General features: G+C 39.8%; 1 protein-coding gene across 2 annotated transcripts in view; it reads left to right on the top strand.

Annotated features, from left to right (window-relative positions):
* The first annotated feature begins 1,559 nt into the window (after nucleotides 1–1,559).
* The window catches only part of lrrc49 (leucine rich repeat containing 49), a 53,130-nt gene continuing 31,619 nt past the window's right edge, over nucleotides 1,560–23,070 (top strand). Inside the window, exons 1-13 of one of the 2 annotated variants that reach the window (XM_027281820.1) lie at nucleotides 1,560–1,774; nucleotides 3,091–3,156; nucleotides 3,234–3,297; nucleotides 3,433–3,666; nucleotides 3,817–4,056; nucleotides 4,203–4,305; nucleotides 4,738–4,941; nucleotides 5,540–5,606; nucleotides 10,577–10,720; nucleotides 16,102–16,163; nucleotides 18,215–18,362; nucleotides 20,396–20,479; nucleotides 21,843–22,018. In XM_027281820.1, coding sequence (XP_027137621.1) covers nucleotides 1,760–1,774; nucleotides 3,091–3,156; nucleotides 3,234–3,297; nucleotides 3,433–3,666; nucleotides 3,817–4,056; nucleotides 4,203–4,305; nucleotides 4,738–4,941; nucleotides 5,540–5,606; nucleotides 10,577–10,720; nucleotides 16,102–16,163; nucleotides 18,215–18,362; nucleotides 20,396–20,479; nucleotides 21,843–22,018 — 1,607 coding nt within the window. In that variant the 5' untranslated portion in view covers nucleotides 1,560–1,759. Of the gene's footprint in view, nucleotides 1,775–2,664; nucleotides 2,966–3,090; nucleotides 3,157–3,233; nucleotides 3,298–3,432; nucleotides 3,667–3,816; nucleotides 4,057–4,202; nucleotides 4,306–4,737; nucleotides 4,942–5,539; nucleotides 5,607–10,576; nucleotides 10,721–16,101; nucleotides 16,164–18,214; nucleotides 18,363–20,395; nucleotides 20,480–21,842; nucleotides 22,019–23,070 lie in introns of those variants that run through there. The other variant, XM_010733111.3, reaches the window with a different exon arrangement.

Genomic DNA, 23,070 nt, shown 5'->3' with positions numbered 1-23,070 from the left:
AGTTTATCACACATCCTTTTGTTTATAAAGCAAATAATTAAAGTGGTTACTAGGGAAGTGGGTTTCTGTGGAGGAATACACTATACAATAAAACAATTTCCTGAACACGTTATTCTTTCTGTGTGAACATACTGAATGTCACCCCGACTTACAACCATTCTTCCCCTCTGACTAAACAGAATAAATCTCATTTCAATCTCTCATTTCAGCTCATCTGGCATCCCTGTTTCTACATCTACATGTCAGTTAAGGTGGAGGTTATGGTGTGCTGTTGCCAACAAATCAGTACTGCTGGTACAATTACATCATGTTTATTTTTGCATTTCTTATGATTAGAAAAAGCCATTGTCTATGTTTTTCTAACAACTGACAGTATATATAACTTTGACTGTGCTGCAGACTCAGCCTGAGTCTGACTAGTTGTCTGGATGTCCAATTATAAGAACAAAAACATTGATCTAATAATTTCCTTCCTGCTTGTATTACTCTCCCTGGTGACAGATCCTTCATACCACTTGGTTTAACGGTAATAAAAATGTGTTAAATGTGACACAAACATTGGTCAAATACCAAAATTAAAGGGTTACTAAGGGCAGAGGGTGGTGGCATTATAACTGAGATAAAAAATAATGATGAACAGACCCTGGGCTAGAGGAAGGAAACATAAGATACTGATAAAAGGTGACAAATACAGAAATAACACATTGATTGGCTCTGTTTCTTTGGTGAATCCTATATGACAAAGCTACATAGCAAAGCTACATATGAAGATCCATCTATACACAACTGAAATTTACATTGTACTTCTTCAATATGCCCTGTCATACAAACTGTTGATCGCCTCACATAATATGTGTCAGGCTGCGTTTCATGAATAGATTGTGACAGGCAGTGTGTGGGATGTCCCTTTGATGAATCTGGACTTGTGTTCTCTGAGCAACCGCTTATTACTGCCAGAGTAAAAAGGCTGAAAATACACAACACAATCTATTTAATCACATTTGGTGTTCTGTGGTGTTACTGACTGGGATTAAATAGTCAGTCACCAGGGTTATATTGTACATGGAGCAAAGAAAGAGCACCAAAACTGATAAAGATTGTGTCTAAATTGTTATCCATCCATGTCATAATAACTAAACAAAGTTTTAGTTTACAGCAACATAACACAGCTCATATTAACTTTTTGAAATGATCCTCTCTCACAGTGGACAATGTCATTAATCTAATTAGTTACACCTGTGCCTTTGCTTCACTGTCAAGACAGAAATGTTCAACAGGAGAAAGAAATATTGTGTGATTAGTTTGACATATATTACAATAATACACAAACTGTGGTGTAGCTATAAGTGCATTCTGAAATGTGTTGGTTTGTAACCTAACATCTATATGGAAAATGTTTAACCTACAGTCAAATGCAGCAAAATGCTCAGCCAGAGTAGATTTTGAGGTATAGTGAACAGAAAGCTAATTGCGGGGCTAGATCAGCAATACAAATAAATAAATAAATAAATAAAAATTCCAAGATATCTGAGAAATGTCAGTGACTCACTGCCTTGCCTTCCTGTCTGCATCGTTAGTGTTATTTGTTACACCTGTTCCTTTTCCTGTAATGACAAAATGTTAATTGTGAGAGAGGGCGGTTTGCAGTGTTCTTGTGGTCATTATCATAGCAATCTCTTTCCTCGGCAATACATCAATTTTACATGGAGTAAAAAAATAAATAAATAAACAAAAGAAAAAGGACACAAGCCAAAATGAAATGTGCCGGCGGCAGGTAGAAGTAATTACTTGCTCTTTGAAGTGTTTTGTTTTTAATTATGTTTGGAATTAAGATGGGAAAAGGTGCTGTACTATTATGTCTAATTTGCATGTTTGCAAATACACTACTTTCTCTGTCAAACAGCTTACGTCAATGTTTTGTGGTGTACAAGTGGGTCATAGTGACTGTTTCATGAAGAGACATTTTGCCTTTACCATACAGATTCTTCTGAGAACAATGTTTGACTGATTAGTTATATAAAACACCAACATTTTGCTTACATACTGTAGACCTGTCAATTTGCTTGTAGATTTGCTATCATTACTGTAGTTACTCTGTTTTGCTGGAAAATAAACGTGACTGCACCCACATCTCAAAGGTCTATGTAATGGACTATAGCAGAGGCTACTAGTGTTTACTTAGGCTACTGTGTACATCAGTTGATTTGTTTTTCTGCTACATTTACTTTGCAGTAGGTGTACTCTGGACGGGTGTGTGTGGTTGGCTGACATTTATCCTTGACTTGTTGAGGGCCCATAACCTGACCCCCGTTCTGCCTACTTTCTATACATTATGTATATATACTTGTACACAGACTAGACCTACAGACTGCAACTGACAGGGCCAGAAACCAACAGATAACACTCAATGGCCTCAATGTTGTAATTGTTGTCATTTTTTGTACATTAAAGAAAAATATCTTCTCAATATGGATGTTATGAACACATTTTGAACTTAAATAATACGGGCCTCTATACTTTAAATGTAACATAGGTCACCTCTACAGGACAAAGACACATTTTTTGGTAATAAACAAACAACAAATGAAGGCCATCTTGACAAATTAAGCAATTTTAGGACTAGTTTACCTACGGAGTGCTTTTTAGTGACACGGGAAGTGAGCGTAACCAAGCAACGCCGTCATTGCCATGGCAACAGTGTTGGTCTCTGAGGAAGTTTGTAGTGCCCCAAGTTAAGATGAACAACAAATAGCTATACAAAAACAAGGAGTTTTTTTTATAAAGTCGCGTATTTATTTTGAATATTTTATGATAATCGTTGCTGAGGCTTCAGTTGCTTCATATCTGGCAACTTTACCAAACGTTTAGCTAAATGGAGCCGGAGCGGACTGAGAGCAAAACAATGCGATCTCAGAAACACAACAGCAGCGGTGTCAGCGATAGATGGGTGTTTCTCACCCCCATGGTAAATGCCAATGTACCACTGTTCATAGTATAAATATATACGCACTATTAACATGTTAGTTGAAATGAGTGTTTGAGAGTCTGTGTCTTGTTTAATGCAACAATAGTTGATCTAAATTTGTGCAGGTCAACAGCTGCAAGTTGCACCTTACGACTGTCAAATCACCAGTACCAGAGGGAGCCCAGAGTGTGGTGAGTACTGAGTGAATAACATACTGAAAAAGAAGCTTTCCAATGCCTCACACTTTATTACATTTATCGTTTAACAGACTGACTCTCAAGATCCTGTAAAAGAGAAATGCATTGCCCAAACAAGTAATCATTGTAACCCAGGTAAGCTGGACACAGTCCACTCATTCACACGCCAATCACCCAAGAGATTTCTGTGTGACTCAGCACTGTATTGTACATTCAAAAGGTATGTCAGTAATGTTAAGACCTGTTTCGCTATACTTTTAATATCTCTAGAAAACAGGGTGCATGCGTGCAGCCAGAGAGGACTTGTCCAGACACCACCATCATTTGTCAGCGATCCTACATATTCTCCTGTACATAATCTAGTTCAACAAGCAGGCGGTGCTCCAAGTAGTTTGGATGCATTTTCATATGCCGCACAAGAAGCTAGAAACAAATCCAGGAAACCAGCCAACAATGCAGGGACCACTTACTACCGTAATGCCTTAAACCTCCCCAAGCCAACAGGTAAATATGTAAATATCACTTGTTCACACACTAACCCACCCACCAATCACTCAAGAGATTTTTGTGTGACTCAGCACTGTATTGTACATTCATAAGGTATGTCAGTAATCTTAAGAACTGTTTCACTATACTTTTAATTACTCTCCAAAGAAAACAGGTTGCATGCGTGCAGCCAGAGAGGACTTGTCCAGACACCTCCTATGCCATCATTTGTCAGCGATCCTACATGTTCTCCTGTACATAATCTAGTACAACAAGCAGGCGGTGCTCCAAGTAGTTTGGATGCATTTTCACATGCCGCACAAGAAGCTAGAAACAAATCCAGGAAACCAGCCAACAATGCAGGGACCACTTACTACCATAATGCCTTAAACCTCCCCAAGCCAGCAGGTAAATATGTAAATATCACTTGGAAAATATTGTGGAATTGCAACTGGTTCTATTGCAGAGTTTAAGATTCTGAGTTTATACTACATATACTATAAAACATAGATGACATTTGGTATATCTTGAACTGTGTGAAATGTCTATGGCAGGCAGTTCAGGAAGATATAGGTACAATGCAGTCCCTGGTTTTCCCTTCAGTCGTCTGCCTCATGACAGTTTTGCATCTAGTTTTCAACGAATCGACTTGGACAGGTACCTCGGTTTTTCTTTTTTTGATTCCCTAACATATTAAGGATTTTATCTGTTGGTTAAAATCTGTAAACTGGACACTATCATGTCAGGGTAGTTCTATGTATCTTTACTCTTGGTGTCATCCCTATACCATTAATTTTTGTTTGATTCATGAACTCAGTCTGGCTGTCACAGTATCTGTGATAGAAATAATAAATGGTAAATGCGTCAGATTGCCACCAGGGAGCAGCAAAGTCTTAAAATATCCACCCCCCACTTGTCTCAGAGGCTCAAAAAGAACTGCTTTAATGGTGACAGAACAGAAATAAGTCAGTATATCAATACTTAACTGCATGTCTTGAATGTGAAATTAAGTTGTTATGTCATGAAAATTAAGCACTGATCTGCAGTCATCTATATAAAGCTTGAGTTGTGCTAAATTTACTTTTACAGGCACTGTCTGGAGGAATGCCCCCAGCTGGGCATTATGAATGGACTACAGCTTCTCAACCTCCAGCACAATCAAATCACAATGATCCAGCATCTGTCACATCTGCAGCAGCTTGTTTTCCTGAACTTGTGTGACAATCACATCTCTGAAATGACTGGAATTGAGGCTCTAAGCTCTCTTAGGATCCTTATGTTGGGGAAAAACAGGTTGGTTGTCGTCAGTGGATTCACAAGAAAACAAACACAAGAATATGTCAGATTTGTTTGTTTGCCTGCAGTTTATGAGCTGCCATTCATTGAAAACCCATTCATTGTCGTGTTAGTCATTTATGTTTCAAAATGTCAGCAAGAGGAAGAGAAGTCACAAATCATGCAAATGACATCAAGATCTGACAGATGGACTCAGATGGCCATTTGTTTCATTTTCTGCAAAACACAACATTTCATTTGTTTCCCGGGCCATATGGGCTCTTGAAGAGTAAAAAACACCACTGAGTTAGCTTTCCATTGGCATTTTTCAAGTGACTACAGCCTTTCATCCTCAGATGTAATATGATCTAAATCCATATAGACAGTCCTGAACAGTAAGTCACTGTACACTATACTATATGTTCAGTTTCCCCGGGGGAATGCAACCTTTAATACACTTGTTAGGCAGTCGGCTGTCCTCCAATGATTTTCCTATGCACTTATAGTCTGCACCTTGAACATTTAAGAACTGGCTAAATGTGTGATTGACTAACATGCGTTGTGACAAATTGTGTTTCATGTACTTTTTATGTCACTTCTTTCTGATCCTTCACAGAATCAATAAGATATGCTGCCTGGAAAATCTGTCCAAACTGAATATATTGGATTTGCATGACAATCAGGTACTGTTCCTTCACTATCCTCCCACTTACAAGCATATGCGTTTTGCATAGTTCATTTAGCTGCTGTAGATGGGGATCATGATTTGCAGCTGCAGAGTATGCACCAGTAGAGGATTGTCTCTTCCACCTCCTCCACGCTGTGGCTAACTAGTGGTTTGCAGGATGAGATGCATCTCTGTAAATGCTAGACTTAAACATACATGACAACAGGAGGCCAGGCATGAGAATTCACATCCTCTTGCTCTTCATCGTAGTCTGCTGGCCTATTAAATGAAAATTCAGGGCTTACATTATAGTTTTGTCCACTTGTTACTTACTGTCTTACACCTTTTAAATATTTTGTAGGCTGACTGAGTGTGTCCTGTACAGTATGAAGGACAAATGCGTCATGTCTAGGATTCTTTCTCTGTTTGGTATTGCAGTGTCTTTTTTAAGTCAACAAAGATTTGATAACCATCAGAACCCACAAGCTCTTGTCAAGTGTCTACTCCCACATCCATTTTCTCAGTGACCTGAGCATAATTTATTCAACAGGCTCAACTGTTTCCACATTTTCAGCATTGGGAATTATGAGCTGTTACAGAAGATGCTGTTCCTCAATTCATTTGAGTCTAAATCTATTATTGGAGGCTGTTTGTTCAGCCTACACAATAAAACGTGGCTCACTGATCTGAAATTATGTCAAATGAGGATTTTAGCAGCTCCTAGAAAGGGAAGATAGAATAGAAAGGCTTCCCTTGGTCAAATTAGCGTTTTGCCAGCTTGCCGCCTACACCCCTCCACAGAGAGCTACTTCAGAGTCCTGGTAAGACTCCCTACTTCTTTGATGTTGGCTGCTCTTTACATGAGCAAGCGTCTCAATTACTATGCAATGCTGCTACAGTGTTTTGTATTTTTCCCGACAGAGGATTTTTTATTATCTCAAGCGCTGTCCACTTGTTCTGTCTCCAAACTACATCTCTAAAAATTCTGCTAATTTGACAATTGCATAGTGGGTGACTTAAGAATGAAGAACAAGAGCATTTGTATTGTCCTTGTTGGTAATGAGAATACATTGTATTCAGATCTAGCCTTTTGTTGGCCGGCACCTATTGAGGAGCAGATGATAAATCTATTATTCTAAGCAGCACAGGTTGCTTTTCACTCACTGACTCCAAAACCCCCTGTTTTGTTCAGTTAAATAACTGTTCAATCACAACATCTCAACATCTTCCAAACTCCCTAGAGACCTGACCACCCAAATGTAATGTGCATTGCTGCACAATGATAAAACAAGATGATTAAGTGAATGAAGTCAATGAGGGAGTTACTGGATGAATGGAATTCAAATCATGTCAAAGGCATTGTTATTCTACCCGGTCAGGGTGTTGTTTAGCCACTATCAGCCATAGAAAACCAGCTGCTTGTCCTCTTTTATTTTATGTGCAAGTTTCCACCAAAACAGTACATTACTGTCATCTGTTCTTCCTCCCATCCTCTAGCAGGGAGGCTCACATCACTCCTAACCTATCCGTTTGCCCACATATTTCTGTAACAGGATATTGTTTCATTTCCAGTTTGCTGGAGCTATTCAAAATGATATAGTCTCTTTGGGAGTGTGCATCCAACCCACGTTTGGTCTCAGTGACTAAGTGTTGAGGTTACCTGACATTGTGGGCTAATTAGCCTTTAGTTAGACAGTGATGTTTGCCACTCAAGTAATGTGACTTAAATATTCTGTGAAGACAGTGGAAAATGCCCCACAGGGTCTGTTAAAGGAAGATGATGATTTTGATTAAACCTGTCACGTGTGCTAAGCATAGTACTCTGGGGTTCGTGTGAAGCTGGGACCGAGCCTCCCAACAAGGATGCAGTAGACTTTGCTGTCATAAAAGACATCTTTAACACTTCTTCTTTGACAACACAAGGCCGTTATATGAAATGCCAAAAGCTGATGTTACTCCTCTTTTTTGACATATCCCTTCACATTTAATTGAGTTTTCTACTCATGTTTAACAAGTATCGTAGACATAGCAGACAGCTTCTCCACTCCCACATCCGTGTCCTACTTCCATATCTCAAGTTCTTAGAAAAATGTAATCTTACGAGTGTAGGACAGGTCAAACATTTGCCATGTAAAAACCATTTTAACTTTCTGTATGTCTGACCTACACCTGGGGAAAGCACCTAATTCATGGTGTGAAACACAAGATCCTCAAATATTTACAAACAAAACTATCCAGAATCAGTGTACAGATACTGTGTCTGTATGTTGTCAGAGGTCTGATATGCTGACGCCTGCCATGCTTAGGTCAAGGAAGTCCGAGTCTAGGCCTGAGATAATGTTAACCTTGTGATGAGTGTTTTTTTTTCACATCTTAATTTGTTCAGGGAAGGTTCCCTGAGGATACAGCTGTTTTCCATCCACTGACTGCTTTACATTCATGCATTTTCCTTATTGATATTTGAACCAGAAACCTGCCACTGGCCTGCCTCTCTAACCTTTTACTGTAGGTACTATTGTCCTCTTTGCGTGTGATGTTTGTGTGTTGACTGAAAGTATTCAAGTCAGCTGTGAAACCACAATCCAACTTTTGTAAAGGCCTTTGAATGCAGCGTAATGATCTCACTCCGTTCATCCATCACCAGATGAGATTGCTTAATTATGGTGTTTGAGGTGGACTTGATGCACTCTTCTTTTAACGGTGCTGACACCTGTATGTGCACACCTACTGTCAATGTACTTGGAGAAATTAAAGCCAGCACTGCAAAAATGACACAGTTGATCCCATGTTTGTACTTTGATGTGTCTAAAACAAACAAATGTAACAGTCTTTCCTCCCTTTTGGTTGATCATTTAACTACTACACACTTTTATCTGTGAACTGTCCAAAACAAGAGATAAATCAGCTGCAATTAATCTGAAACTGTAAATGCTGACTCCTGAAGAAAAACACATACTGCTCATCATGTTGCCATGGCTCCCTGTAGGTTTATGTATTGATTTTAAAATCTTGTTAGTTTTCACACATATGAACCTCATCTTGATCTCTCAGACCATTAGTGAGTGCCATACTAACTTTTTTTTTATTGTGCAATAGTTGGTTACAATACACAATAAGACAAAGACAAACAACAGAAACAAAGAGGACACGATGAATACAACATGAGTTCAAGCTGGTGGGCATGTAGTAAACAAAGGATCAGGAATGGAGGTCTAGCCAAGGAAAAAAAGAAAGGAAAACAGCCTTTGTATGCAGATGGACATGTCTCTGTGTGTGTCCTGTGTGTTAATAATCAGTATTGGAGGGAATGTAAATAGATTTATCAACTAGTAAGTAGCCTAGTTTATAAGCTTGTTTATGTGCATGTGTGTGGGTGTCCCATTAGCATCCCAAATGTGCTGTGTGTCGTGGCAGTGGGGCAGGTCTCAGGTCTGGCCACCAGGGGAGCTGGCCCAAGGCACAGATGCTGCAGAGTTGAAACAATGAAGTGGGAATCCCCACGACCCAAAGTGCAGAACACATCCATTAATCTTTGTTTTCCGGTCTTGTTTTCATTTTATGTTGTGGATGCTGATGAGCAACCCCAAGAAAACCTAGGAGGGGAGTTGCTCATCCTGTGAAATAGTCAACATTGTCAGGCCTGCTTTTTTTTCTCCTTTAATTATATTGTGGGTTGTGGATCTATTCAACACCTGCATTCATTTGTCACACAGCACCAGTCCTACACCAGTGAGTGCCAGACTAACTAGCCCAAAGCCCAACTTGTGCAGAGCCTGGTTTTTAAAACAATTTTCTGTTATGTTGAACAGTAGTGGATCCAAACACAAGCCAGAGACCATATTCAGTTTTAACAATTTATAATATGACAGCAGAAGGGCAGGGTAAGATCTTGAAGTGTGTGAGTCCAGAATGGTGCTGACATGGCAATGGCAAAATACCAGGAGCAGGTGCTGAGATGAGAGGGCAGAAAAAAAATTCTGAGGCACAGGGAGATCATGGTTAGACAGGTATCACAAAAAACAAGTTTCCAAGAAATTACATAGTTGGCTGTTAGCGCTGTTATCACAAGGGAGACTGAAGGATGTGGTGGAATCTGGGAGGTTGATTGGGTGATGAGAAGCAGCCGAGGTGATTAGGCAGGTGAGAGGGAAAGCTGGATGCTATGCCCAGCAACACAAACAACAGAGAGAGAGAGAGAGAGACAAGACAGAAACAATGAGAAACACTAGGAAAGAAGGAGGCAAAAAACGTCCATCATGACATCTTTACAGGACAGAGGGCATGAGGAAAATGACCAGTTGATAGTTGAAGACACAAGCTCAAACCCAGCTCACGATTTATCTTTATCTACAGTATATGTATCATTACTTTCTATAATTTAATTAGCTTAATTTCTTTTCCAGTTGACCTCTTTAACCTGCTGTTATCCTTGAGTATTGGATTTTGACATCTTGCCCTTATCCTCACATGTACAGTGTGCACTGTATGGGGGCAAAAACATCATTCTCAGGGTAACAGCAACCAGGACTTCTTCTGAAGTGTTTTAAGTGTCATTATGACATGGGCCCCTAAGTATTCTCTCCCAGAGAGATGAGGAGAGAGAAATGGGTATCATTTCACCATTGACTGACCCCCAACTATTTGGAGGGGTCAAGGCGCAGTCACAGCTTTGACTGGCTGCATATCAGTCTTCACAAGTGATAGAGATTGTTGCTGTGGTTCCTTCAGAAGTGCATAGAGAGGTTGAGTAATTTTACTGTCTTTAGCAGAAGGTGTAGCCTCAGGCATTGCAAAGAAAATGGAGCATACTGATTTTTGGCTTTCTTGCACCCCAAAAAAGAAATTTAGCTGCGTGTGATATCCAAGTGTGTTATGCTCTGCTAATCCTCCCTTACTCTGTGTCTCTCTATATGTCCAATATTTAGATTGACCTTTTGCATACATTTATTTTACACGCTATCTTTGTCCCACTTTGCTTTCATACAGATCTGCAGGATAGAAAACATGTCTCACCTGAGCGAGCTGCGAGTATTGAACCTGGCAGGAAACAACCTCTCCAGAGTGGAAAAACTGCAGGGCCTGAACTGTTTGGATGAACTTAACCTACGACACAACTGCATCTCTGTGGTGGTAAGGGGGCCTCTTTTCCAATTAGCAACTGCTTAAAGCACTTTATTCACTGCATGCTCTGCACTATTCTACTTCATATAAAAGAAAAAGGCTCCAACAGTTTCTGCCCTTTCCCTTTGTGGAGCTTCTATTTTCTTCTATGCATGTAGGAGTTAGAAATATAATAAACATGTATTATAAGATATCCCATTAAGTACTGTAGTAGTAATTACGATAGTTGCAGATTACAGTAGATGCAGACTTTTGTTTTGGCTGCTGCTGTAGCAGGATCTAACTTTTTTTTTTTTTTTTGCACCCTGAGCATGTGCATTGAGGTATCTGTGCTGTGTCTGTTGTGCACACTTAATACACATGTATGGTGCATTTAAAAAAAATACATTTTGATGAACAAATAGACACATGCACCCTGACAACACAATCATGACAATTGATCTGTAGGAAAATGTTCCTCATAGGTTGAAAGTGATTCATCTTTCATCGTCATGTCATTCCTTTGGACGAGTTCCCTGGATGATTACTGTTTCCTCTTTTATCAGATCACATGTAACAGTTTTTACTGTCACAAAACAACAAACACGAGTGCATCAATAGAATCTTTGTGAGGAAGCTCGTAGTGAAATATATCTCGGTGGTGTTACCTAGGGAGACGTAGCTCATTACCCACAACCTCCCACCAACTTTCTGGCGCAGTGAAAGAGTAACTGGATATTCTAAACACGGACATTCACTCCCCTTGGTTTCTATAGTTTTAATCTGATAAACAGAACAGTGCATGCCAAAACAGGCCCCTTCATTTGTATGCAAATCCCCTAAGCCCTTTCCTGCTTTTTCAGGGTAGAAAATACAAACAGAACCCAACATTGTGTTGTATGAAACTTCTTGCCATCGCACTGCCTGTCCTCTGCCTGCAAGTTCTGATCCAGAACCACTTCCAGTTTTAATTATCAGATGCAATGTTTTATTTGGTGCATAGGAGAAGAAAAATGCAACTCCTCAGCAGATTCTCCAGCCTCTATCATTAAAGGTGTTTGCTGCCAAGTGCCTGTATGAGGTGCAAAGTAAATAACCATCCTCCAGGTGTAACTCTGATCCAGGTTTTCTCTTCCATTTGAGGGAGATGAAACATGGAATAATGGACCAGAAAATATGCTATGAGAGACTTATAAGTAAGTTTAACAGTTGTTTATATGTTAGGTTAAGGTTGTATCATGTACTCATATATAGTCAGTGTATTACCTATGACAGTCAGCACACCCCCAGTTTGTAGAAGCAGACAGGAATCCTAGCACTGAAGCAGAGCTATGTGCTCCTGTGAAAAACTTCCTTTAGCCACATAAAAAAGACTCGCCTCAAAAAAAAAAAAAATCTATATCCATTTAAGTGTACTCTATATTAAGAATACTTTCACTTTTGATCGGCTCTGAACAGCTGATCTTTGGTGTAATACAGTGTGCGGCACTATGTGTAAGAATATGTAAGTTCTATGGTTATTGCCAAAGAAATACAACCCTACTTCAAAATATCAAAACCAAGCCTTTACATTAACGTCTTGTGGAGGGGCTAGGCGTATGTTTCGACACGTCAAGATAATTAATATTTTGGTCATCCCATAATGGATCTGAACATGTATTTCATCTTTGTTTTGTTAAAGTAAATTTTAGTGCAGTTGTGTTGCACACTCTCTAAATACTGTAATCCACTTTTTTTATTGATAGGTGTAACTGATGACATAGCAGTGATTCAGCACATAATTATTTCATAAAACCTACAGAGGTCAGTCTTCCCATTGAGAAATCCTGTGGCAGACAATAAGTGATGCATTTTACATTTTTGGCAGCAGAAACAGAGATTTGTTTGGAAGAGTTGGATATTCAGCGTGAGCATTTCTGAAACAGACAAAAGCAGAAAGGCATCACCCAGAGGCAGACTGGTTTAATGGATTAGCAGGAGTTTTTCCAATGGGCTTGTCTTCTTGTGGGGCCAGTAATGCGTAAAGCATGACTTCAATTCAAAATGTAAAAAAAGATTCAATGCTATCAGGTAGCTCTGCTGCTGATTAGTCAAATCTAGTCTGTCTGTCTAGTCATGTCTCCTGAATCAATAATTTTCATTCTTATAACATTACATACTGTTCGACCCTCAGGCCCTTATTAACCAATGAGGGCTCTAATATATTTAAATGCAGGATTTTTAAAGGGTTTTTAATTAACACGGATAGTCCAAAGAACACATGAAGCTTAAACAATTACACTTTAACTCATATGTCTATTTTGAACATTGTTATGAAAAAAATCATTTATTGGTAATAATCATTTTCTCATAAACATGGTAAGCACATATCAAATACCACCAACTTTTACCACCAATGAATTAACAATACAAGCCAAACATAATTTGTGTCTAATACTTGATAAAATATTAGAAGTGTAGGATACTACAGTGGGAATTAAAATACAAACAAAAGTCAAAATAAACACAATAAGTTAATAAAGGTAAGAATAGGAAAAAAGAGGTTCTGGCATTGCCTGTATTAATAGTGACCAACTTTCAGGTAACCTGTCTGTTTTCAACTGTAATCTCACTGATTTTCTCCATGATAAAGACACTTTTTAACCCTGCCTCTACACTGTGTTAGGCTGGGAAGCTGCAGCTTTAACCAGTAAGATTATTATTATCAAGTTATCATTATCTTTGCTATTAAAAGCAGAATTCTCATTAAAAACAGTTTAAAACTTGACATCGTCAATATAATAGGGATGATGATGATGATTTATTTTGTAAGCAAATCAAGTTTATGGACAAGGAACACAGAAACCTTTGCAACTGAAAATCAGAACTATTGACCGATAAGTGACTGTACCTCTGAGGTACAGTGCAAAAACAACAGAACAGGCACACTTAACACCAGATATGTAGTCTCAATGTGTGTAAGTGCATAATGCACTTAGGATCTGCTATTCTAGCACACAATACCTCAAGCCAGATGTGTGTCAGCTAAGCTCACACCTCAAATCAACAGCTTACAATCTAAAATAAAATAAAAAACTCGGCATCCACTTGTACATGTGTGTTTGTTTGAGCAGCTTTCACGCTCTTTTGTGGTGTGTTTTTGCATGGAACAGAGACAGCGGTGATGAGAGGTAGCTCTGTGTTTGTGGAGTAATGCCTCTGTCAGAGCTCAGTATGAGTGTGAAAAATGAAGACACGCAAACTGTCACTGAGAAGAGGGTGGAGCCGCAATAAAGAGGTGAAGGCACATGCACACATACACATAAAAGCCCACCCGCAGGCTTCTCAGCGCACGCGCACACACATCCAGCAACACAACTGTACCTAACCTCACATGAAATCCTGTCTGCCGATTGGCTCTGATAGATCGGATTTTTTGAAAAAGAGATCACATTGGTGGGCGATTGTTATGCAGAACATCAGCTCAGTGATGACATCATTCTGTCTGAGGCAGAGGTGCTATATTTAGCCTCAGACGGCGTGCAGTGGCTGCCGCTTCACCAGCATCCATAAAGGGACTGGCACAGACAGAGACACTGGGAGTGTGTTGGAGGGTCAGATTAAGCTAGCACTGGATAGCATGACTTGCAGTTTTATAAAGGCAGAAGAGAGACATGCGCTTGTATTGCTGTGGTGCACAGTAAAGCATTACACAGCCAATATAACAAAAATCAATACACATTCTTGGTCTCAATGCAAAAAAAAAAAATAATAATAATAATTTATTCAGTATGTTTAATACTAATGCTCTCTATTTCCAAATGACAATGTGATTTTATTTTACTACGAGGCTAAGAGACAATATCAAAATCTGGATTATCAAATACAGTTGAACAACATGATCATCCTATTTTAGCCGAGGTTCAAGTCGCCTGACAAATGTTAAGTCCAGTATTCACTCAGAACTGTGAATGGAGAGCAACAAGATGGATGTAGCCTACAATGTATCGTACAACAGTTTTCAACAAAACAGATCTCTTAGTTGTAGTAGGATAGTCTAGGATTAATCTTGGAGAAGAACATACAGTAGGTGCCATGGCAGTATCAGTATTTCTTGCTGTGAAGTTAACTGATAAGTCACTGGTGGTCTACAGCACATCTGCAAATGGGAAAGGTGAGAGAGTTTAATGCATTGAGACTAAAATACACCTTAAAAATTGTCTATTTATTGTGTGCTAGATGAAGATGAAGCTAAGATGAAACTACTCTATATTATGTATAAAATTTTCACTGTTAAAATTCACGTGTAAATTGATTTCATTATATTAATTTATTTGAGCATCAAACTAACACAAACAGCCACACACAAAACAGACTTATAAACACACAAAGCATTGCTCTTGATGTTGCATACTCACTATATCAAACAAGGATGAGTAACTGTACTATATTTATATAGTTGTGAGTTGTGACTGCAGTGTTAGTAGTGCAGTGCTGTTCTCTGCAGAGGAGCTAGCATAGTCTAAATGCTAGGCTGATCTCACATTTGAATGGACACTGTCCAACAGTCCTGGAGGAGGCTGCACGGCAGTGGCTGCAATATGGGCGGAAGCTGACGCAGCTCATTCAGACTGCTGCTGGGAGTGTCCTCTTTGCTTCCAGCATGTGCAGCACTGGCCATCCATCCATCCATCCACACACACACACACACACATACATACACAGGACAGACCAGGATACTACTGAGCATGATTTCCTCCCACACATCCATCTGATTATCTTTAGTCATTGTGGTTGTGACATTGCCTATGTCCTCGGGTATCCTCTTCAGCTTGCCAGGTGGTCAGCTGCTGCTGCTCACCCCACCCCCACGCTAAATTCTGCATTGATTTTGATGCTGCCGCTGCCTGGTGATAAAACAACCCCTGTTCTGTTTCAATTGAATTTTATCCCCACTATTGTTCTTGGATGATGCAGGTGCAGTAGCTAGCTGCTCATAGTGTGTGTGAATGGATGTGTATGTGTTCCAGTGAGCAGTACCAGTTAGCCTCCTGCAGCAGGGAATCTCTGCATTAGCGCAGCACACACTCTGCTCTCTTGCCCCTCCCCCCTCCCTCTCTCTCTCTCTCTCTCTCTCTCTCTCTCTCTCTCTCTCTCTCTCTCTCTCTCTTTATCCTGCCCCTCCTCTCCATGTGCAGACAAGGCAGTGAGCTGTGTGTGTGTGTGTGTGCGTGTGTGTCTGTGTGCATGCGCAGGGTGGATGGGGATGCTGTATGCTGGAGCTGAGAGCTGCAAGGTGACTGAGGGAATGGAGAGAGATACAGGGCTCTGACGACAGTGACGATGCAGTGCCCTCTTCCAGAGCACCTTCTCCTCTTCACATCCCTCCATCACTCTCTCCTCCCTCTCCCTCTTTCTCTTTCTCTTTCTAGACTGAGGTGGACCGCCTGCCCTGCTTGCAGCGACTCTTTCTCAGCTGCAACAACATTACCAGGTAAGCGCTCGTACCGCTTAACTCCCTCCTCCCCACAGGACAGGGCCAGGGACAGTTCCACGTCTGCTCCTTTGGCTCTTGGCAGGGCCTGGCCAACCAGCTGCACACAGAATATACACAAACAAGCACACTCACAGTCCAGGTTTGCTGTGATGCGCAACTTCTGTAACCTAGAAAACAACAACCTAGATGTGTTTTTTTATTGTTAGTAATTAGCATGCTGTTACCTTGGAAATGGGTGTGCCAATACATGTAAGTTATTCAAACAACAGAGGAGCAGACTGATAGAGTGTAGTTCACTTCCATGGAAAATTAATGACAGATTTGAAGGTTGAGTGAATTGAAGAGCAGCTTTGCTAGGTGTGCAGGATGAATGACAGGTGTGTTTTCTTGCTTTGTGCAAATGTTAACCTGCTTTACAGACCTATTCCAATATCTGTAGTCTGTTTTGTCCTTTGCTTCCCCCTCTCTGAGCCCAGCAATCGAGATGTAAAAGAGTTAACTTGTTAAAGCTGCACAGGCCTTGTGTCTGCCTGGAGGAGGGGCCAGTATATGGGATTTGGGATGGGACAGTGTTCATTAGCCTCCTTTATCCTAGTCACCTTGTGCTGTGATAGATCTGACCTGACATCTCAAGACAGCCCCACTGTTCTAGTGTCTTTACGATTGTGTATGTGACACACTGTTGCAAAGAGAAATCAATTTGTATTCTTAAACTTATGACATTGTATATACTCTGTATATACAACACTGTGACACTGTATATAAGTGCAGTATGTACAAGTATGTACACTTAAAATGTGTTCTCATTATTACTAATAAGAGTGTTTGGAAAGGAATTTTAATTAAAACTACTCTTTTGTATGGATGCTGACTATGGCAGAATAGAAATCGTGTGTTTGTACCTTTTGAAACTGTTCAATGCTGATAGGAGAACAGTTGTGCTCTGTTGCTAGGTAGAGGGTCACTCATCTACGTGGTGCAGTTGGTTTGCCCAGTAGAGGATGTTGGAGCAGTTAAATACCTTATTAATCTCTGCAGTCATTATTTCACTTATCATAATATTGCATTTTTGACTTTATCTACTTGAAATAAGACACATTATGAAACTGGAGCAAGACAGATCTAATAATGTGAAGTCCGTAAAGACAGGGATGCAGGGATTGTTGTGCTAGATGAATTTGGAAAGTACACAGTTTTCAGCCACACCCCACTCACTGCACACACAGCACACACATATTTTTGATATTCACTTCTTCTTGGAGCTTTGATAGCACAGAGGGACAGGTGCAGGTTGACTTTTCATTACTGTGAGTATTATTGAGCAGTTTTATCATAACAATATCCAAGAGGGCACTGGTGACTGTGATTACGAATGCAATAATCATGTACAACGCCTGAGCAGATGCAGCCAAGAACCATTGGGAACTGTCAAGTAGTCTCTCATAATAACTCTGAAAAATGTTCTATATTTACTATAATTACCTCTGTTATAAGTAATTATATGAAATGACACAAAGTATTGCACATGTGTGTATGTGAATAGATAATGAATAAAATTCTGGCACAGTCAGGCACAGTCCACTGTAGTAGGTGCATCAGTAGTTCCAGGCAAATAATTCATCAAGGTTATTATCACAAATTAGCATCGATAGAATCTCAACTGCCTCACATAGCATGACTGTGCTCTTTCATGTCTGTTTTTGCTACAGGCCAATAAGGGCAACTGTGTGGCAGATTTTTCTCTCTTCATTGCCCCCTGAGTAATGTCAGGCTGCCAGTGTGTGTACTAAATTACCAGTTCTCCATGTCTTGTTTTAGCTTGGCCATGCTGTCAATACAGGTTTAAATTGAAGGTTCAAGAATCCAAACATAGATCGGGGAGCGTTGTCTTGTTTTGACGTACTCTGTGGATGACTCAGGATTCCCAATACTGGGTTAGGTCCCCATGTCTCTGTATCATTATAAAGCATTCAGTGTACCTTGTTTTTAGATTGGAAACATTTGCTTTAACTCTTGATCTCATTCAAAGTGTTCTTCCTTGTGTCTAGTTTTGATCAGCTAGCCTGCCTTGGAGAGTCACGCTCCCTTTCTGAGCTCACCCTGGATGGGAATCCTGTAGCCCTGGAGACATGGTACAAGCAGGCCGTCCTGCGCTGTGTGCTTCATCTGAGACAGCTGGACATGAAGCGCATCACAGTAAGTTTAAACTGTTTAACTGTGTCTGTAAGCTCCTGGCTAAATTCTGCTAATTATAGCTGTGGCTGTACATTTTAGCCCATTTGGATATTTTTATTTATTACCACACATTTAGGACAGTAAATCATATGACCAGAATGGGAGATCTTCACATCATAGTTTTTATTATGCTATACTGCAGTTACTATTAATAACATGTAAGCAAACCAAAGCAAAATGAATGACAAACCCAAAACTGAAACACGTGTTGTATTTACGAAAGCCTGTGTTGCATGTCATATTTTAATCACACATTCATTTTTGGCTAATAGCCCAAACCTTTGTGCCACTGTCGGAGCATAATGTTCCTGACAGCACTGTACATGTTGATTCTTGAGTGCGACTCTGTCTCGAACTAAAACTTTGATTGATGATAAATGTGATGATTTCATAGTTCAAAACAAACTTAGGATGAACCCACATAGGCAGTCACCCATTCACTGTCAATGGAGCATGTCCCAGCTCCTGTACTGTATTTTGACAATGTCATACTGTTAATCTTTGTTCTTTGACACTGGTGCAGCATTCTTGGTTGCATATTAGGGTCAAAAATGCATCAGTGACTAAACCATAATCTAAGCATTTACAATACACATAATGTATATCCAGCCTAAAAAAACAATGATTATACTCAAGCATAAATATGAAGTCATTGTATTTATATAGCATGTCAGCAAAGCGCTACAGTGAAATATCAGCCTGCTCTTAGAGGCTGTCAAGCAGGGAGCATCCAGGTCTGAGCTTGTACTTTAAAGGAATCTGTAAGTACCACACACCTTGCCCTCAGAACATACTGTGGATACTTTGAAAAAAACACTTGTAACTCCAATTTCAACCATTTTCATGTTTTCACTTGAATTTAAGGGTCCTTAACAGGTTTAGCAAGTTTCATTATCTCCAGGGCCCATTGAACCCCTACAACAAACTACTGTCTGTAGCTGTCAATCCCAAAAACAGGAAAGGCGTTTCATTTCCAGAAAGTTTATTTTTAGAAGATGCAAAGTTTTGATTTGACAACAACATAAGTCTAGGACAGAAGTTTCCAGTTTTTCAAAAGGTGTCATGATATTGCCTGGGGCAAAATTCTGCAGTAACCACTGAAGATCTAGATTTTCCCCTCCTACTGATTTGTAAAAGAGTGCCCTCAGTGCACGATGCTGTCAGTGGAAGTGAGATCAGATTATCTGAGATAAGGTCTAAATCTGGCTGCTGGCAGATTGGCCAGATTTTGGGAATATATGTGCCAGAACTGTTTGGATACACATACATATAGACAGGAGCTATTATCAATTGGCTTGTAGTCATTATAATTTATTCACTAATAGAACATATAATTCCACTCTGATTATAATATTTACTTACATTTAATATGACCAAAAACTCCTAAAATAAAAGACAACTATTGTAATAAAAGACATTTTTTCATGAAAGAACTTAAATATATATAAATGGAAATAATAAACAACCAATTAATCAACTTAATGTGGAAGCTACCCAAACTAAAAAACTACTACAAAACTAGCACCCTTTGCACTTTTTTCCCATGAGAAGCTGTTTTTCTCACAAAATGACTTTAAACTAACGCAGCCCTGGCTCTTTATCTGCCTCCACTAGCTGACACTGCTTGACTCCAGTGAGCTTAGCATTTTACCTCTATTGATCAGACTGAAGCATCGTCTTCGCTAGCATGTCACAAACAGCTGAATATCCCCCAGCTCTCAACTGGCACACTCAGATTGTGTTGGCAGCAGTGCATTCTGGGAGTTTTGGTTTTCCCCAACAGCTGGGCTCAGTTGATCCGAGACTGAAAATCAGACATATAATCCTGTGATGCAGCCGGCTGGTGTGAGAATCTCTCCCATCCTCCACAGTGGTCCAATTCTGCTGTAGAGAACAGTCTTCCAGGCGGCCTCTTTTGTGGTTCCCCTCTCTCTTGAATAATTCAGAACTCATGAATGGAGCGACACTCTGATAGAACAAGCTATCTTTTTCAGGACGAGGATCGGCGCATGGCTGGTGTACAGGCTCGAAAAGAGGAGGAGAAGAAGAGGGAGAGTCACAAGCAGACCATTCATAAGGTATCGCTGTGATCTGATTTGCTCCTCTTGTGTTTGTCTGCCTGGATTTAAAGTTTAATTATAGAGCAAATACACATAACAGCCTACAACTCAAGTAGATTAACAAGAGTCCTCTGAACTCACTGGTGCCCCTTTTTCATACACTGGCTGTTGTATGGTTAATTATTCTTGGTCGGAAGAAGATACTTAGTTGCAAAGGTTCAAAGCACTGGGTAGACCTGTTTTACGTAGCATTTGAATGTTATGTTGTATTGTGGATTTTGGACTCAACTCATTTTACAGTATTAGCCAGCATCCGGCCATTACAATGATAGTATCCAGGTTAAAGCAAGGGTGATGTGTGTATTTGGGCAATAACTCTAGTCTCCTAATCATACTCACCCATCAAAACATACTTAATGAGAAACCTCTAAAATATTTAGTTCATGCACAAGATTTGTTGAGATACATCCAACTTTTTTCTTTCTTCTTCGTCTTCTAACTTATGAGTCCTGTGATTGCTGAGGCTGTGTTTTAGTGGGCCATTAAATACACTTTTCTGATGCTGACATGGACTTTCAACTTTTCAAACATATATACATTAGTACTTCAGTAATACACAACACAAGTGCCCTTTTGGGGGCATTGTTAATATATAAGGAGGGATACACTGTCCTCAGTGGTAAATTTTACTTTAGTTCTTTAAATGGTCTAAGATGTTCAGTCTTGCACAGGCATCTGTTTTGCAGTCATTGTATTTGTGTGTGTGTGACAGTATATATTAATGTGCCCCTGCTGTGTCTGCGCTGCAGTGGTTACTCTTGCTGAGAGATGGTCTCTGTGTGGAACACATTGTCTCTCGGTAACCTAACTCCTGCTAATCCCCGGTGTTGAGAAACTGTTATTTGAATGCAGTAGCCAAGAGTTCATAAGGGCGAAGGATTCACTATGAATTGGTACTGACTCACCCCTGCATTGAGGAGTGGCACATTCCATAACTGGGTATACGAAACTACAGCTAGGCCAGGAAAGACCAATTAAAAGATCAGAAATTTCCTCGTTTGCAGGGCAGGAATGTCATTTTCACTGCTACGAGAGCCAGCTGCAGTTAAATTGAAATGCTGTAATAACAGAAGCAAATTATTTGGACCAACACATACATATACGATTTCAAATCTAACTTGAGTGCAATGTGATATGATAGAGACAAGGAAGACGAGAGGTATAAGTTTGCCTGTGATTATGTAAAGATAGACAGAGATGTTCCATTACCTTCATCTATGCCCTCTGTGTTCTGCTCAAGAGAATTGTCATTTGAAACCTTCTTTGTCCTTTGATCGTGTGTGTGTGTGTGTGTGTGTGTGTGTGTGTTCCCTTTATCAAGGAGAAACGGCGTCTGGCCATCCGTAATGCAGCACAGCAGTGGGAGGGTGTCAGGGCCTGCCTGGAGCTGCCACCAACAAACGGTGCTAAAGAAGAAGTTAGTCCAGAGAACAGCCCCGCCCATAGCCCCGCCCAGACCAATGGCCTGGCACAGGACCCTTCTCCAGATGAACCCAGGTACACATCACTTCAGCAGGAGTCATGTCACATTTGTAAAACTAGAGCCACTGGCTGGTAAAATACCAATGTTACGTATGATTCATGTTCCGGTTTGGTCCAGAGTGAATTGTGGTTTCAGTAGTATAATCGTGGTTTAAATCTACATAATTCATATACCTTAGAGAAATGCACAGTCCATTCAGGCTCAGTTCACTTAGCTGAAAATTACTGACCTATTGGCCTTTTTATAGGCTATGGATTAACGTTTGAATAACATTATGTACAGACATTTATGGTCCTCAGATGATTAATCCTGAAGATTTTAGTGATCCCCTGGCTTTTGCTGTAGCGCCACTATGAGATTTGTGGTTTTACTTAAATCGGGTACAGACATTTATGTCCCACTCAGGGTGAATTGTAATACTTTTGGTGGTCCCAAGTATCTACAAAACCAATGACATTCCCATCAGCCTTAGCTGTACTTCTGTTTAATGCTAATCAGCAAATGTAGCAGCATGGTAAAACATAGTAAACTAAGATACATGATAAGTATTTTCCCTGCTTAACATCAGCATTTGGCTGTTAGAGTCTTTCTCACACCACTGCTGTGCATAAATATAGCCTTACCGAGTAGTTAGCATGGCTTTAAACTCTTAGTTTTCTGAGATATTTGGTAGCCTATTGATCAGTCACATAAAAAATTTGAATTGTGAATTTTGTTAATTTTTCAAGCCAGCCAAGTGTTCATCCAGTTTTATTTAAAGGATTTTATTTAAGTGTTACAGTGGAGACTTTTAGTGACCCATGATAAACTAATTGTTGTTTGAGATTTCATCCTGGGATAAATAAAATATCTGTACTATTAGTCAACATTTTACAAGTCTGTTGACAGTTACATTTACCGTACATACTATTTGTATTTGGTAAGTCAACATTGCTAACACTAGACAGTCTTATTTAGTTTTAATCAGACTGTTTGGAAGCTAAAAACACAAGAAATGAATCTATCTTATGCTGGGTAAAGAGGTTCCAGGAAGTTTGATATGATATATGTTCAGTGCTCATGAGTC

This window comes from Larimichthys crocea, chromosome VIII (assembly GCF_000972845.2).
Source record: "Larimichthys crocea isolate SSNF chromosome VIII, L_crocea_2.0, whole genome shotgun sequence".
NCBI lineage: Eukaryota > Metazoa > Chordata > Actinopteri > Sciaenidae > Larimichthys > Larimichthys crocea.
The sequence above is the reverse complement of the archived record's forward strand: the minus strand, read 5'-3'. Positions and strand labels throughout refer to the sequence as shown.